Raw genomic sequence first — 18,224 nt, 5'->3', positions numbered from 1 at the left:
GTGTGAAGACTGTGAGATGTGTCTGTGGTGTAGGGGAGTCCAACACAGTCCTCATAACACCAGGTAGGACTGTGCAGAGGCAGGATTTGTGTATAATGCATTATTCCTAATGCTTGGAGAGAAGTGTATAGCACTGGGCAGAAAGTATGTATTTCTGTTGACTGGCCATGTCTGAAATGTTAGCGTTAGCCTTGGATCTGCAGAAACCACACATACTTAGTATGAACTTTGTATGTAATATATGTATTAATGTAATATGCATGAATGTGTTTTCATAATATTATGTATAAGTTGAGTCTTAATATGAGCATGAGTCCACGAAGAGCATGTTTATTTGTGCAGTGTGTGTGTGTACAGTATGTGTGTGTGTGTTATGCCTGTCCGTGTGTGTATGTCCTGTGTACGCTGATGTGAGGACTGATGTTTCTGGGTTAATTATTACACAAGGTAAACCAGTCAAGCGAAAGGAGAGAGATGCAACCCTGCATTTCCCCGGGCATTAGCTTTCAGCTTCCATACAGAACAACCCATTTTTATTTTTACTGTGATGCCAGTAGAAGTCAAACACAACCCTGGTAGTTTGAAGCATGCATTTGTGTGATGGTAAGATCACATAATCATTTTTAAATTGCTTGTTGTTTATTTTGCTTAACAAGCGGTTTGAGATTCTGTCTGTAATGAAAGCGCTATTAAAGTTCAATAAATTATCATTATTAGAATAGATATTTATTCCACAATATCCTTAACTGTGGTGTGTTTTCTTTAACAAATATGTTGTGATGTGCCCTCCTAGATGTATTTATATCATGCGACTTATCATCTGCCATCTGTTAATTTAGCCCCTGACTTTCTGGACCTGTGTCTGTGGCTCTGTTTTGTCAATTCCATTATTTCCTGTTTGGTTACCGTTTACAGTTTTGGTAAATTGCTACTTGTGTGCTGTGTTGTTTTTGTCACTGCTGAGGAAAGTGGAACTTATTGAACCAGGGAGAATTCCATGGAGAGCGGGGTAAATTAGTGCTAACCCAGAGCTTATCTCCCAGGCTTTAATTAGCACATAAACCATGAAGGGACTCCCACTGACTCTCACAGCACTTAATAGACAGGCTGGATGTAGCATTTTAATTGCTGGTGTTGACATTGAACTGACAGAAAGTAGACGTTGCTCTGAATCATAGATAACGCAGAGGGGAACATGCCCTGCAAGAATGTTACTTGTCAGTACCATGTTGGATTGTGCGTTTGAGGGTTCCCTCGTTCAGACTGCTGGGCTCAGAAGTGGCCTCTAGCAGGACATTGATTGACTCTTGAAATTTAGGTCAGCTCAGGGGTCACTGTTGAACTCTAGGGCAATCTCAATTGCATACTCCTCACGTCCTCTCCCCTCGCCTCCTTCTCAAAACCCATTGGAGAAGTTCACCTCTGGCTTTCTCATCCAATAGGTTTTGAGAAGGAGGCGAGGAGAGGGGATGCGAGGTTTATGCAATTGAGATTCTCGCACTGTGCTGATAGGCCTAGATGGAGAGCATGGTCTTGCTCGGTTTTCTGAGGAAGTCATTACAGTACATTTCAAATATATCCATTAATGTGTTTGAAATTCTTAACCACCGACGCATAAAGATTACCCACTTTCAAACTTTTCACATATTTTGGAATGATTTGTGAGAAAAATGCTGTATTTACTCAACATTTAACAATGTATGTACGATTAGTGTTTGTCTGTGTTTCAAAATGTATTTCCAATGCACACAGTGTAGGACTGGAGACTCTCTCAGACATTAACGAGAGGCTACAGCGTTCGCTACAGGGCATCATTGATTGGCTATCTGTGAAGGATGAGGAGCTATCTGACAGTTTGCCTTTACATGGCGATATAACAAACTACAAGCATCAGAGTGAGGTACATCAGGTAGGCCAAAACAATCTATAAGATATACACTACTGTTCATAAGTTTGGGCTCACTTAGAAATGTCCTTGTTTTTGAAAGAAAAACACATTTTTTGTCCATTAAAAGAACATACATTTGATCAGAAATACAGTGTAGACATTGTTAATGTTGTAAATGACTATTGTAGCTGGAAACGGCAGATTTCTTTTTAATGGAATATCTACATAGGCGTACAGAGACCCATTATCAGCAACCATCACTCCTGTGTTCCAATGGCACGTTGTGTTAGCTAATCCAAGTTAATCATTTGAAAAGGATAATTGATCATTAGAAAACCATTTTGCAATTATGTTAGCACAGCTGAAAACTGTTGTTCTGATTTAAAGAAGCAATAAAACTGTCCTTCTATAGACTAGTTGAGTATCTGGAGCATCAGCATTTGTGGGTTTGATTAAAGGCTCAAAATGGCCAGAACAAAGAACTTTCTTCTGAAACTCATCAGTCTATACTTGTTCCGAGAAATGAAGGCTATTCCATGTGAGAAATTGCCAAGAAAATGAGGATACTGGCCTTCTAGGCAGAGTTGCAAAGAAAAAGCCATATCTCAGACTGGCCAATAAAAATAAAAGATTAAGATAGGCAAAAGAACACAGACACTGGACAGAGATATGGCTTTTTCTTTGCAACTCTGCCTAGAAGGCTAGCATCCCAGAGTCACCTATTCACTTTTGACATTGAGACTGGTGTTTTGCGGGTACTATTTAATGAAGCTGCCAGTTGAGGACTTGTGAGGCATCTGTTTCTCAAACTAGACTCTAATGTGCTTGTCCTCCGGCTCAGTTGTGCACCGGGGCCTCCCACTCCTCTTTCTATTCTGGTTAGAGACAGTTTGCGCTGTTCTGTGAAGCGAGTCGTACACAGCGTTGTACGAGATCTTCAGTTTCTTGGCAATTTTTCGCATGGAATAGCCTTCATTTCTCAGAACAAGAATAGACTGATGAGTTTCAGAAGGAAGTTCTTTGTTTCTGGCCATTTTGAGCCTGTAATCGAGCCCACAAATGCTGATGCTCCAGATACTCAACTAGTCTAAGGAAGGCCAGTTTTATTGCTTCTTCAATCAGAACAACAGTTTTCAGCTATGCTAACATAATTGCAAAAGGGTTTTCTAAGGATCGATTAGCCTTTTCAAATGATAAACTTGGATTAGTTAACACAACGTGCCATTGGAACACAGGAGTGATTGTTGCTGATAATGGGCCTCTGAACGCCTATGTAGATATTACATTACAAATCAGCCGTTTCCAGATACAATAGTAATTTACAACATTAACAGTGTTTACACTGTATTTCTGATCAATTTGATGTTATTTTAATAGTGCTTTTCTTTCAAAAACAAGGGCATTTCTAAGTGACCCCAAACTTTTGAACGGTGGTGAACATTTTATTTGTTTGACTTTTATTGTCAATTTTTTTGCAGGATATGTACACAATATCCATGTGCCGTATATAAATATAATAATGGCCTTGTACAGTTATTTCACATTAAGCCATTGTTTATGGGGCGGTTGGCAAGAATGGTTTTGATGATCTTTATATGCCCGTACAAAATCATCTCTACAGTCTTTGACGTCTGTCTGTTGTACTGAATCACAAATGCCCAACGCATGCAATGTATGAAATGTAGTCCAAGTGAAATTCTAAATAGAGAGAGAGTACTTCAACCCACATTATGATGTAGTCTGAATGTATTGTCATTGGAAATCAACACAGATTCAGTCTGGAGCCTAAGCTTGTGAATATTTCTTCTCTTGTTTGCTCCTGGCTATATTTGCAAGTCCACAGAGGTCTGTTATCTAATTCAGTTACAAGGATGAAAAAAACAAGATATCCAGTGTCTTATGCATACTCCAGTTTTCTGGTTTTATTAACGTTAAATCTTGTTATGCTGCTATGTGCAGCACTTAACCCAGAGCAGATAGAATGACGATGGAACGGATGTCTGTTCTCTTGATCTCTTTTTTAGGTTTTCGTTGAGGAGTTAAAGTCTCGGGGACCCTTTATTTACTCGGTGTTGGAGTCCGCTCAGGCCTTTCTGTCACAATGTGCCACTGTGGATCCAGATGACAGCAAAGGTGGGGAAGTCAACAAGATATGGCAAACCCAATTATCAGACCAATAAGTTAAGAAGTTAGTTATGTGTTCCTGGTTAGGAAGAAAATGCTTATCTCATAATATGCTGAATCCTGATTTGTCATTGTCTCTCCAGTGAGATCTGCCCTTTCTGTTCCTCTGCATCTCCTGTCTGTAGACGTGAGTACTCGGCAGCAGAGTGTAGGTCGCTGGGTGTGGAGGCAGGCCGCAGTGGCCAGAGACCTGTGGGAGAGTGTGATGACACGCAGTGTTCAGCGTCACAAACACATGCAGTGTACTCTGGAGCGCCTCACAGAGCTACAGCGGGCTGTGGAGGAGCTGTGCCTGGACATGGAGCAGGCTGAGGGGGTGCAGGAGGCCTGGGGGCCCATAGGAAACCTCCTCATTGACTCACTGCAGGACCACATCGATGCCACCAAGGTATGCAGGAATCAACAACATACAACCATTTTGTTTTCCACTACTAAGGTCCATTTTTATTTTCCATTATATAATGATTACTTAGAGTAACATTGAAAGTGAGCTGATATGCTCCAAATGCTTAATGAGTGCGCATGGGCATAGAATAACTAAATTAGCAGCTATTCTCTGCACATTATATAGTTTGATTTATTCTAGATTGCTTTACCAGCAGATACAGCATATTTGGTCAAAGACCCTACATACCAGGATGTTGTGTTATGATTGGCAAATGGTTGCCATGTTAGTGACTGGCATGGCCTCTATGTTGTAGTTGTTCCAGGAGGAGCTGACTCAGGGTCAGGAAGGCATGAAGCATGTCAACCAGCTAGTCCACCAGCTGACCATCTCCAGTGTCCCCCTGTCAGAGGACAACACCCAGGGTCTGCAGCAACTCAACACCAGGTGGAAACTGCTGGAGGTACAAAAAAGGGAGAGGCTAAAATCCTATATGAGATTTTACAATCCTGATCTGCCCCTGCAACAATGTTCTCCAGCAGTCTCATTTTTCCCATCACTTTCCTAAAGCCTCTTGTTGTCAGATCCCATGTAGTATGTTACTCTGTCCCTGGGAATATGCTGTAGCAGGCTTAGAGATGTGTGTTTCGCTGTTGCAGGAGTCCACTGAGAAGAGGCTGAGGCATCTGCAGGATGCCCACAGAGACTTTGGGCCCAGGTCCCAGCATTTCCTCTCTGGTAAGCTGTTTCTCTCTTTCTCTGCTGGAGAACCCCCTCAGAACACTGGTTACATTTACCATGTTGTGTGCCCTTGCTCTTCTGGTTACATTTTCCATGCTACATTGTTGTGCTTGCTTGATTTACATTGTTTCATTTTAGGTTCAGTGCAGATTCCATGGGAACGTGCCATATCGCCCAACAAAGTGCCATACTACATTAAGTAAGCATAAATAAAAACACAAAACCAGTGTGAAAAAACATCAGCCTTCCAGCACAAATACAAGTCTAGCACCATACAGTGGTTCTTCCTTTAAAAGTTTAGAGCTTATGCCGCGACCGTTTGTGGTAGATGGTGGCAGATTGTGGTAAATTGTGTCATTCTGGCAACAATGGCTGACACTTAAATAACGTGCCATATAATTCTGCAGCACTCCGCAAGCTGTGCTGCAGTAAGGCCGCAACTTTTAAAGGAAGAACCACTGTAGCATGTTACAACAGTTTCCCTGTTTTTGTGACCCGTGTCCCAGTTTGTTTACTGTGACCTCCATATTTACTGTGACCCCTGTCCCTCTATGTCTCTCTACATGTTACTCTCTTTTGCTACAGCCATCAAACCCAGACCACTTGTTGGGATCATCCACAGATGAAAGAGCTCTACCAGGCACTTGGTAAGACTGAAGAAAAGGATCGCCATATGATTGCAAGGATGCTTCCTATTATGGTGTTGATCTAAAGATGCCATTATTTACCATCTTTCCCCAGCTGATCTGAACAATATCAGATTCTCTGCCTACCGAACAGCCTTGAAGCTGCGACGTGTACAACAGGCCTTGAGATGTGAGTGTGTTACTGTGTCCAGTGGCCTGTCATATTAATAGCCCCACTCAATCACCGCAGCAGTAGTGTCACAGCTAGCGCCCTTCTCCCTTTCCCCTCTACCCAAAGTGGACAAGCTGAGCCTTGGCTGTGTGGCAGAGGTTTTCCAGGGCCTGGGGTCGGGGTATGATGACCCCGTGGTGGACGCTGTTGAGGTTATAGATGTCCTGGAAGTCATCCATGCTCTGACCAGCCTGTACGAGCAGCTGGAGGAGAAACATGGCGTCTTGCTCGACATCCCACTCTGTGTGGACATGTGTCTCAACTGGCTGCTCAACGTATACGACAGGTCTGCCTAATGGAACATCTTCTTCATTTTCTACAGTTTATTCCCCTTTTTGTCTATCCTTTAGCCTTTCTATTCCCAATCTCTATCTATTCCATAACATGTCACTCTCTCCACTCTTTACCTTAAATATTTTCCCTCCGTCTCTCTCTGCATCTTTCTCTCTTCCTCTAAGAGACATCCTAGGTCAGACCCACGTCAGGGGTTGCTCTCTCTATCTCTTAGATAATTTAGCTACAGTACATCACTCTTAGCAGGGCTCCTTGGATTAGCCATTCAGTTTAGTGAACAATATTCCCCAGGGCAACATCACCAACCAAGTATCAAATAAATATCCAATGTTGCGTGACAGCGCTCAGTTTGTGTGTGTGTGTTTTATACTGCGGCCTTTACGCTCTTTGGATAGCGTGCATTTGTCCCTGGGAGATTGTATGTGTGTGTGTGAAGACTGTGTGGACGTGTTTAACTTCTTGTGGGGATCAGAAGTCCCCACAAGAGTAGTAAACAAACAAACATTTGACCATTTGGGGACATTTTGTTAGTCCCCACAAGGTCAAATGCTATTTCTAGTGGGTTTAGGGTTAAGGTTAGAATTAGTGTTAGGGTTAGAATTATGTTTAGGGTTTGGAGCTAGGGTTGGTTTTAGGATTAGGGTTAGGAGCTAGGGTTAGGTTTAGGGTTAAGGCTGGGTTAGGGTTAGGGTTAAGGTAAGAGTACGGGTTAGGGTAGGGAAAATAGGATTTTGAATGGGACTGAATTGTGTGTCCCCACAAGGTTAGGTGTGTGTGTGTGTGTGTGTGTGTGTGTGTGTGTGTGTGTGTGTGTGTGTGTGTGGCGCTATAAATGCATTCATATGCACTTCAGCTGAGCGGCTGAAGGCCAAAACAGTGAGTATAGCGCTCTGGGGCTAACACCTGGATATCTTATGAATGTGCGTGGGTAATGAACCATGTGCATTTGTGTGTGAGAAGGAGAGAGATAGTGAGGGTGTATTACTGCATTATCTCATGCTTAGATGGCAGTTGACTCTGTTGAGTAAGAATGTATACCACTGTGAAAAAACATCCACCTCACCCCATAATGTGTGGCAGTCAAACACTGAGACGTCCTCTTTTTCTCTCTCTGCACCCTCTAGTGGCCGTAATGGGCAGGTGAGAATCCTATCCTTCAAGACAGGACTGGTGTGTCTATGCAATGCTGACATTCAGGAGAAATGCAAATGTAAGATGTGCTTTGTTACTGTATATGATGTATTTCCAATCAACCGTAACTCACATAATCACTACAAGCAAGTTCAAGAGTACAGAGAAGTGTAGGTTGTGTCCTATATGTCCTGTCTGAGGAGAGGGTATGTCAGATCTGTTCTGGCAGGTGTCTGGGCCTGGTGGATGTGCTGACCAGCAGCACCTCAATGCCCTGCTTCAGGAGATAATCCAGATCCCATGGCAGCTAGGAGAGGTGGCTGCCTTTGGAGGGAGCAATGTGGAGCCAAGCGTGGCCAGCTGCTTTCGCATGGTGAGCTAGGATTTACATTGGTCAAACTAGCTGCTACTGTTAAGTATAGCTAAGGTTTTCCCCATCTAATTCCCTGTTATTGTGTGAGATTACAATAAGTAAAATCCAATCTGTGTTAATAACTGATACTTGTCATTAGATTATCTCCAATCTTGATATGTGATGTTGTTGATTATCGAAGTGGATTTTGAACATTCTTTAATCTATAACAAATAATGTGAGCAGCAGACTAAGGTCACAGAGGATTTGAGGCTGTTTATAAGTCTTTGAGTAGCTCTGAGACCATGGTGGAGAGATGCATATGCCTGATTACACTGTGAGCCCTATTCAACTAACCATCTATGATGACAGTTATGCTAACTCAAACTGTATAATGTTAAAAGCTAATGTCAAACATTCATGATAAATACTGAGACATCAACGCCTTGTTTCTGATAGACTCTTTTAGATCAGCCAGTCATATGTCTGCTGCCTCTGTTTCATCTTGACATATCTGAGTGAGATTAGTAAACAGTCAACTATGTCAAAGGGGTCATGGCATTTTAATAGGCTGTGTTGACTTATCTGAAAGGGCTAATTACCACAGGCTCTGTCGCTCTGACCTTTTGCTGTCTGTCAGCTTGTTTGTGTGGGCTTTACGGAGGTACATATGTGTACATTGGTGTATTTGTGTATATTGTGTATATTTGTATGTCCACATGCATGTCTGTTTGTGTAGTAAATATGTGATTTGTCCTCTGGTATGTCCCCATGATAGATACTCAGCAGTCCTTTACTCCAGTGGCATCGGGATGCTACTATAGCAGACAGGCTTTATCAGGCTCCACAGCTGGATTAGAGCACACCACTGGAACCCAAACGGGAATGACAACTTAATTATGCAATTTCTCTCATCTAGGCCCTCAAGAAATTTAACATGGAGTGCCTTTCAAACCCTTTTAATGAGAATTTAGTCCAGTAATGAACATTAGTGACTCATGAGGCTTTTCTTTAACATTTCTTATCATCAATGTCATGAATTATTTCTGGCAATGAATGACTGTGAAGCGCCAGTAATTTCCTACAGCTCTACTTAGTCAGTCTCTGAAGGGGACCAGCTGCCCACAGGGTGCCAGAGAGCACAGGCCCTGCCTTCGGGATCTCTGGTGGTCTCATGGTCCTCTTCTCCTCCCCACCGTGTGGCTGCAGGCTCCTGGGAAGACCTCCATCCAGCTGTCCCACTTCCTGGATTGGATGAGCCTGGAGCCCCAGTCCGTTGTGTGGCTGCCCGTGCTGCAGCGAGTGGTCCAGGCAGAGAACGCCCAACACCAGGCCAAGTGCTCCATCTGCAAACAGTGTCCCATCAAAGGCTTCAGGTTAACCACAGGGCCTCGACAGGGGAACACCATTTCAACCATCTAGAGAATGTCAATAATATTTTGGCTTTTAACTCATTTTCCCCCAGATACAGAAGCCTCAAGCAGTTCAATGTGGACATTTGTCAGAGCTGCTTCCTGTCCGGGCGTACTACCAAGGGCAAGGCTTTAATTTACCCCATCATGGAGTACTACACCCCAGTAAGACTAATTTTATTAGGCCATACTACACCCAAGCATGGCTACAAGAATATTCCCATGGAATTGAAATGTACATTATTTTCTGATCTCTGACAGACCACTTCAGGGGAGAGGATGCGTGATTTTGCCAAAACATTGAAGAACAAGTTCAGATCAAAGCAGTACTTCAGCAAGCATCCCCAGAGGGGCTACCTGCCTGTACAGTCTGTCTTGAGGTCAGGGAGTGAGGAGACGTGAGTCCACAGAATTAGTTCTAAAGCCTGGGAGGTCTTATGTGATGGCACATCCGGAGACTGTCAGCATAGATTGACTCCTGACTTTGATTGACATCTCTGTGCTTCCTTTAGGCCCAGCTCATCCCCGAGGCTTCCCCACTCGGACACACACTCCAGGATTGAGCACTATGCCTGCAGGTATGAGTCAAGAAATCCTAATATAGCATCAGCCACCTGCTCCTGCCCATTAGCTGGGTGGACTTCACCCTGGGGGTGTTGGGTCAGGCTGAGTCAGAAAAGTGGGCCTGAAGCCTACCAGCACTAGGGCCAGGAGGAGAGCACGCCAAAGGTTAGCAGTGTCCACAGAACCTTATAATCCAGTTTCTCAGGCAATAACTCCTGCAGCCTATATTTGGAACAGCCGGCGCTGAGATCAGCAGCCTGCTGAACACTACGTGTTCCCCGGCAGCACTGTGTTTACTTCAACAAAGCAAGTATTATGTCAGCCACACATTTGTCAGTTTCTTTACTTCAATGTCAGTGAAGAAATAAAAAAAAACTTCTCTAGTAACTTCTTAATTTTCATCTGTTCACTATCCATGCATGCAGTCTTTATCTGTCCCTACATTCGGCCCTCAGCAGCACTGCTCACAGTGTGCCTTTTCTCTGAAATAATCTTCTCCACACAGATGAACATCATGCCACTAATGAGTATGGTGGAGTGGCGTGACTCCCTTATTTCGGCTTAATCATATTAAAACATTTAGTCTGGCGTGTCCTCTTTCTCTGCAAGATCATGTTTATAAGAAATTAAAGCAAAAAGTGAAGAAAACACAGAAATGTAATTCTGCTAAGGAAAGTGTCTACAGAAAAGCACAGAAGCCTGATTTAGGAGCAACAGAAGGAGCAACAGTTGTTCCCCCTTGTAATGTTTAGACTGCTGCATTTGTACTTCTTGGAATTCCCTCCCATGATACATGTTCCATTTACCTCACAGTGAACTACAGTTCCAGTCATAAGTTTGGAAACACCTACTCATTCAAGGGTTTTTCTTTATTTTTACTATTTTCTACATTGTAGAATAATAGTGAAGACATCAAAACTATGAAATATCACATATGGAATCATGTAGTAACCAAAAAAGTGTTAAACAAATCAAAATATATTTTATATATGAGATTCTTCAAAGTAGCCACCCTTTACCTTGATGACAGCTTTTCACACTCTTGGCATTATCTCAACCAGCTTCACCTGGAATGCTTTTCCAACAGTCTTGAAGGAGTTCCCAAACTCGTTGGCTGCTTTTCCTTCACTCTGCGGTCCAACTCATCCCAAACCATCTCATTTGTGTTGAGATCGGGTGATTGTGGAGGCCAGGTCATCTGATGCAGCACTCCACCACTCTCCTTGGTCAAATAGCCCTTACACAGCCTGGAGGTGTGTTTTGGGTCATTGTCCAGTGGAAAAACAAATGATTGTCCCACTAAGCGCAATCAGATGGGATGGTGTATTGCTGCAGAATGCTGTGGTAGCCATGCTGGTTAAGTGTGCCTTGAATTCTAAATAAATCACTGACAGTGTAACCAGCAAAGCACCCCCACACCATCACACCTCCTCCTCCATGCTTCACGGTGGGAACCACACATGCGGAGATCGTCCGTTCACCTACTCCGCGTCTCACAAAGACACGGCGGTTGGAACCAAAAATCTTACATTTTGGCTCATCAGACCAAAGAATGGATTTCCACCGGTCTAATGTCCATTGCTTTTGTTTCTTGGACTAAGCAAGTCTCTTCTTATTATTGGTGTCCTTTAGTAGTGGTTTCTTTGCAGCAATTCGAGCATGAAGGACTGATTCACGCAGTCTCCTCTGAACAGTTGATGTTGAGATTTGTCTGTTACTTGAATTCTGTGAAGCATTTATTTGGGCTGCAATTTCTGAGGTGCAGTTAACTCTAATGAACTTATCCTCTGCAGCAGAGGTAACTCTGGGTCTTCCTTTCCTGTGGCGGTCGTCATGAGAGTCAGTTTCATCATAGCGCTTGATGGTTTTTGCGACTGCACTTTAAGAAACTTACAAGGTTCTTGACATTTTCCGGCTTGACTGACCTTCATGTCTTAAAGTAATGATGGACTGTCATTTCTCTTTGCCTATTTGAGCTTTTCTTGCCATTATATGAACTTGGTATTTTACCAAATAGGGCTATCTTCTGTATAACACCCCTACCTTGTCACAACACAACTGTTTGGCTCAAACGCATTAAGAAGGAAATCAATTCAACAAATTAACTTTTAAAAAGGCACACCCGTTAATTGAAATGCATTCCAGGAGACTACCTCTTGAATCTGGTTGAGAGAATGCCAAGAGTGTGCAAAGCTGTCATCAAGGCAAAGGGTGGCTACTTTGAAGAATCTCAAATCTAAAATATATTTTGATTTTTTTTAAACATTTTTGGAGTTACTACATGATTCCATATGTGTTATTTCATAGTTTTGTTGTCTTCACTATTATTCTACAATGTAGAAAATAGTAAAAATAAAGAAAAACCCTTGAATGAGTAGGTGTGTCCAAACTTATGACTGGTACTGTATGTTTTTACTGTCTGCTTCTGTTCAAGACTCGCTGACATAGAGGACCAGAACTGCTCCTTCTTCAATGAGAGCCTGTAAGTTCATCATATAAAGCTCTTACTTAATGATACAAAATGAGACTGTGTCCAAGATGAACATTACATTATCTTTACTCAGGTTTTCTTACATGTCCGCATAGTTCATTCTGTCCTTCCCTCTGTTAATGGCCAGGGATGAGGATCAGTATCTTGACCGCCTGGAGCAGGACTCCCTGGCCTCCTGTCATCATTACCTGGGTTATACAGGCTGTGAGACCCAGGATGAGCTGCAGAGGACACTGGCCATGCTGGAGAATGAGAACAGGTGAGAGGTCACTAACGCTCATGTCCTTATCATTTCATGAGTGGTGAGGTCAGTCCAATCCCGTCCAAATCAAAATATTTCTGCCATCAGGGTATCGAATCATATCCAATCATCATTTGTTTACCTCTGGTCTGCCATAAGAGCTTAGATGAAAACATAAAAACACAAATGAGTGCCTGGGGTCACAAAGGTGTAATTTCCCCCAGGGTGCTCCAGGGGGAGTACCGACGTCTGAAGTGGCAGCACGCTGAGGCCCAGGCATGTCCACACCTGAGGGAGGGCTCTGTGGACCAGGAGGACTACCAGGACCAGGCCTTGCTGGCTGAGGCCAAAGACCTGAGGCACCATAAGGGCAGGCTGGAAACCCGCATGCAGATCCTGGAGGACCACAACAAGGAGCTAGAGTCCCAGCTCCACCGGCTCAGGGAGATTCTACAACAGGTGAGTCTCAGCCAGAGGTTAGCAAATAGGGGGATGCCTCGAATGCACAGTCCTGTCCACATGAAAGTGCATAATTTTATTGTCTTGTGATATTAGAATATGTTTTGTGAGTCCAACAGAACAGAGATGATTCAGAGGACAATGTATCGACTGGAACACCATCATCTGTGTACTCTCCTGTGTCACGAAGAGACCAGCTGGGGAGACAGCTAAACTCAGGAGCCTCCAACACAGAACCCCCAGGTAACATACTACGCTAGTTTGATATGAGGATTAACTATCAAAGACATGTTGCTATTAGGGGCTTGTCTAAAAGGCAGCCCTCATGCCTTTGTTTTCCCTATGTGTAATCAGGGCCGGCCTTGGAGCCAGAGCAGGGTGTTACAGCCTATCACCTTCAACAGGTCATAGAGCAACTGAAGAACGTCTTCCCCTTAGAGACCAGAGAGAACGGTAAGTTCAAAGGGGTGATAACCCACCGTACCTTCTCCGCTATGCAATCTGGTTTCAGAGCTGGTCATGGGTGCACCTCAGCCACGCTCAAGGTCCTAAACGATATCATAACCGCCATCGATAAGAGACATTACTGTGCAGCCGTATTCATCGACCTGGTCAAGGCTTTTGACTCTGTCAATCACTGTATTCTTATTGGCAGACTCAACAGCCTTGGTTTCTCAAATGATTGCCTCGCCTGGTTCACCAACTACTTCTCTGATAGAGTTCAGTGTGTCAAATCGGAGGGCCTGTTGTCCGGACCTCTTGCAGTCTCTATGGGGGTGCCACAGGGTTCAATTCTCGGGCCGACTCTCTTCTCTGTATACATCAATGATGTCGCTCTCGCTGCTGGTCATTCTCTGATCCACCTCTACGCAGACGACACCATTCTGTATACTTCTGGCCCTTCTTTGGACACTGTTAACTAACCTCCAGACGAGCTTCAATGCCATACAACTCTCCTTCATTGGTCTCCAACTGCTCTTAAACGCTACTAAAACTAAGTGCATGCTCTTCAACCGATCACTGCCCACACCTGCCCGCCTGTCCAGCATCACTACTCTGGACGGTTCTGATTTAGAATATGTGGACAACTACAAATACCTAGGTGTCTGGCTAGACTGTAAACTCTCCTTCCAGACTCACATTAAGCATCTCCAATCCAAACTTAAATCTAGAATCAGCTTCCTATTTCGCAACAAAGCATCCTTCACTCATGCTGCCAAACATACCCTCGCAAAACTGACCATCCTACCAATCCTCGACTTCGGCGATGTCATCTATAAAATAGCCTCCAACACTCTACTCAACGAATTGGATGCAGTTTATCACAGTGCCATCCGTTTTGTCACCAAAGCCCCATATATTACCCACCACTGCAACCTGTATGCTTTCGTTGGCTGGCCATCGCTTCATACTCGTCGCCAAACCCACTGGCTCCAGGTCATCTACAAGTCTCTGCTAGGTAAAGATCCGCCTTATCTCAGCTCACTGGTCACCATAGCAGCACCCACCTGTAGCACACGCTCCAGCAGGTATATCTCACTGGTCACCCCCAAAGCCAATTCCTCCTTTGGCCGCCTTTCCTTCCAGTTCTCTGCTGCCAGTGACTGGGACGAACTGCAAAAATCAATGAAGCTGGAGACCCATATCTCCCTCACTAGCTTTAAGCACCAGCTGTCAGAGCAGCTCACAGATCACTGCACCTGTACATAGCCCATCTGTAAACAACCCACCCAACTACCTCATCCCCATACTGTATTTATTTATTTATCTTGCTCCTTTGCACCCCAGTATCTCTACTTGCACATGAATCTTCTGCACATCTACCATTCCAGTGCCTAATTGCTATATTGTAATTACTTCGCCACCATGGCCTATTTATTGCCTTTACCTCCCTTATCTTACCTCATTTGCACTCACTGTATATAATTTTTCTTTTTCTACTGTATTATTGACTGCATGTTTGTTTATTCCATGTGTAACTCTGTGTTGTTGTATGTGTCGAACTGCTGTGCTTTATCTTGGTCAGGTCGCAGTTGTAAATGAGAACTTGTTCTCAACTAGCCTACCTGGTTAAATAAAGGTGAAATAAAAAAACGTTTAAAAAACAAAGGCTGCATTCTTCTGATAATGATCAATGGGATATCTCCACTGCATAATCCTTATTACATCAGAAAAATATGTCTGAAAAGTATGCCAGCCTTCTTTGACCATCTCTGGATATTCTCTAATGGTGTGTACTTAGTACATTTAAATGTCTGTTCTTTTTCTTTTTGGCCCCATAGGTGTTGCATCGCCTTTTTGACTTGTTTGCCATTCCAGAGACCAGACTGTGAACCTAACAACACCTATCCTTAACGGATAGCCTTCAAGATTCCTCTCACTATGATCAAGCACATATCACTACTGAGATCCATGTGTGTTTTATCCACCTTAATACACATTGAAGTGAACAAACAGGCTGATAAGGAATACGTTTCACAAAATAAGTGTACATTATGGATGTCCAGTGGCCAAATGTACTACTGGATGGAAATATGATGTGTTGTTTTATGGTTTCAGGCCCATCTTTGTCTATGTGTAATATTTCATGATGTTGATATTTTTTACATTTTCAAGAATGAATAAATTCATAATTCAATGTTTCTTTCTAACCGTTTAATTATTTTGCACAAAAGTACATTTCCACATGAAGTTATTCAATATTCTGGCTTTCTAATAGTTTAAATATATGAAAAAGTTATATTTCATTGTCACAATGTCGGCCCACAGAGGGAACAGCCATACAAATCACGTATCAGTACTTTCCATGCAAGGATATTCTCTTCTGTTAAATGGACTTAATCGACAGGACGGCACAATTTTCACGCCACTATACCGAAGTGACTTTTTCGTAGCAGGTTAGGAGAACTTACACAGCAGGTTAAGATAATTAACGTAGCGGGTTAGGCGACTGGGGTTAAGGTTAGGAAAATGGTTAGGGTTAGGTTTAGAGAACGCTCTCCAGCCGACCCACACATTTCCGGTTTACTACCGGTGTACGTCATTTACATGTGGTCTCCTTACATTTTCTTCATTTGAGCTCCTGTCATGGTATGTTTATTCTCCACGCATTTCTAATTCACATCTTTTTCTAATATGTATATTAGCTAATGTACAGACATACGAGCCAGTTGGTTGCGGCCCTAGCTAACATATTCGCAAAGGTGTTAGCTAGCCAGCCACGTAGCTAACGTTAGCTAAGCGAACACTTCCAATGTGTAACGTTACTTCGCAATATCGCTAGCTAACGTTATTGAAATTGCTAGCAAGCAATGTAACACAGGCTTCAGTAGAGAGGAAGTCTTAACTATATCTTTGGTACAGTCATTTACTAGTGTTTATGTTGTATTTAGGTAAACGTACCGAAGACCCGCAGGACTTACTGCAAGAAATGTAAAAAACATCAAACTCACAAAGTTACCCAGTACAAGAAGGGCAAGGATTCTCTGTATGCACAGGGTAAGTTTGCTACGGAGTTTAACGTTCAAATCAAATTGTATTGGTCACATACACGTATTTAGCAGAAGTTATTGCGGTTGTAGCGAAATGCTTGTTAACTTAGGACTTTAAAACTTAGGAGCTAGAAGCAGAGCTGCCATTTGTCGTTACTTCCCAGTCTCTGTCTGCTTGAACATTCACATGTATTTATGCGTGATGTCTACCTCGGCATGCATTAATCAGGTAACAATCTATTTTAGGCAAAAGGAGATACGACCGAAAGCAATCTGGTTATGGTGGCCAGACAAAGCCTATTTTCAGGAAGAAGGTATGCAAGAATCACAATGGGGAAATATTTTACAAATGCACTGTTACCCTTCTAAAGATGGGACTTGTTTTCAAATTGCCTCTGTTTTAGTTACCATGTCTACCCTAGTCGGCACATGAATAATTTCCATATTTTTATGTTGCATGCTTGAACCCTTGTGATTTGTCCTGCAGGCTAAAACTACAAAGAAGATTGTGTTGAGGCTGGAGTGTGTGGAGCACAACTGTCGGCAAAAGAGAATGGTACCCATCAAGCGATGCAAACACTTTGAACTGGGAGGAGACAAGAAGAGGAAGGTAATATAAGACAATTTATCTTCTTATAGATGGTGATTTGAATCTATTTGCAGCAATCTGTGAAATGTTATTTTTTTTGACCTAATCACTATCCTTTTTCTTACTCTTTCAGGGCCAGGTCATCCAGTTTTAAACAGTTTCTCTTTTCTTGGGCCACTTTTATCAATAAAATCTATATTCTAACTGTACCTGAACTTGTACTATATTTACTGTTGTCACTTGATAATAAACTCCTAGTATACATTGGAACCAGTCAGACAAGTGATCTTGAATTGTCTGACACATGCAGTTACACATGAAAATGCCCTCCTTTTGGCAAATCTGACCACGACTCCATTTTGTTGCTCCCAGCCTATAGACAGAAACTAAAACAGAAAATGCCCGTGCTCAGGTCTGTTCAACGCTTCAAGATTGCTTCGATCACGTGGACTGGGATATGTTCCGGATAGCGTCAAACAACATTGATGTATATGCTGATTCGGTGAGCGAGTTTATTAGCAAGTGCATCGGTGATGTTGTACCCACGGCGACTATTAAAACCTTCCCCAACCAGAAACCGTGATTTGATGGCAGCATTCGCGCGAACCACTGCTTTTAATCAGGGCAAGGCAACCGGAAACATGACTGAATACAAACAGTGTAGCTATTCCCTCCGCCAGGCAATCAAACAAGTTAAGCATCAGTATAGAGACAAAGTAGTCGCAATTCAACGGCACAGACACGAGAAGTATGTGGCAGGGTCTACAGTCAATCACGGACTACAGAAAGAAAACCAGCCCTGTCTCGGACCCCGATGGCTTGCTCCCAGACAAACTAAACAACTTCTTTCCTCGCTTTGAGGAACATACAGTGCCACCAACACGGCCCGCTACCAAAACCTGCGGGCTCTCCTTCACTGCAGCCAATGTGAGTAAAACATTTAAACTTGTTAACCCTCGCAAAGCTGCCGGCCCAGACAGCATCCCTAGCCGCGTCCTCAGAGCATGCACAGACCAGCTGGCTGGTGTGTTTAAGGACATATTCAATCAATCCCTATCCCAGTCTGCTGTTCCCATATGCTTTAAGAGGGCCACCATTGTTTCTGTTCCCAAGAAAGCTAAGGTAACTGAGCTAAACGACTATC

At 43.1% G+C, this 18,224-nt stretch overlaps 2 protein-coding genes across 2 annotated transcripts; both read left to right on the top strand.

Annotated features, from left to right (window-relative positions):
* Positions 1-1,518: 1,518 nt before the first annotated feature.
* LOC115148310 (dystrophin-related protein 2) lies at positions 1,519-15,638 on the top strand. The gene is made up of 22 exons (XM_029690238.1): positions 1,519-1,562; positions 1,753-1,909; positions 3,913-4,021; positions 4,198-4,460; positions 4,774-4,920; positions 5,117-5,195; positions 5,337-5,397; positions 5,784-5,845; positions 5,940-6,014; positions 6,123-6,342; positions 7,475-7,560; positions 7,697-7,854; positions 9,043-9,209; positions 9,299-9,410; positions 9,507-9,643; positions 9,758-9,823; positions 12,244-12,291; positions 12,428-12,559; positions 12,766-13,000; positions 13,120-13,243; positions 13,355-13,453; positions 15,283-15,638. The coding sequence occupies exons 1-22, from the start codon at positions 1,519-1,521 to the stop codon at positions 15,300-15,302; spliced, it is 2,601 nt and encodes an 866-aa protein (XP_029546098.1). The 3' UTR covers positions 15,303-15,638.
* Positions 15,639-16,002: 364 nt separating this feature from the next.
* On the top strand, positions 16,003-17,289 carry rpl36a (ribosomal protein L36A). Its single transcript, XM_029691632.1, has 5 exons — positions 16,003-16,090; positions 16,393-16,498; positions 16,738-16,805; positions 16,979-17,101; positions 17,214-17,289. The coding sequence occupies exons 1-5, from the start codon at positions 16,088-16,090 to the stop codon at positions 17,232-17,234; spliced, it is 321 nt and encodes a 106-aa protein (XP_029547492.1). The 5' UTR covers positions 16,003-16,087; the 3' UTR covers positions 17,235-17,289.
* The last annotated feature ends 935 nt before the right edge of the window (positions 17,290-18,224 follow it).

Source organism: Salmo trutta, chromosome 15, assembly GCF_901001165.1.
Source record: "Salmo trutta chromosome 15, fSalTru1.1, whole genome shotgun sequence".
NCBI lineage: Eukaryota > Metazoa > Chordata > Actinopteri > Salmoniformes > Salmonidae > Salmo > Salmo trutta.
This window is presented reverse-complemented; position numbering and strand designations above follow the sequence as displayed.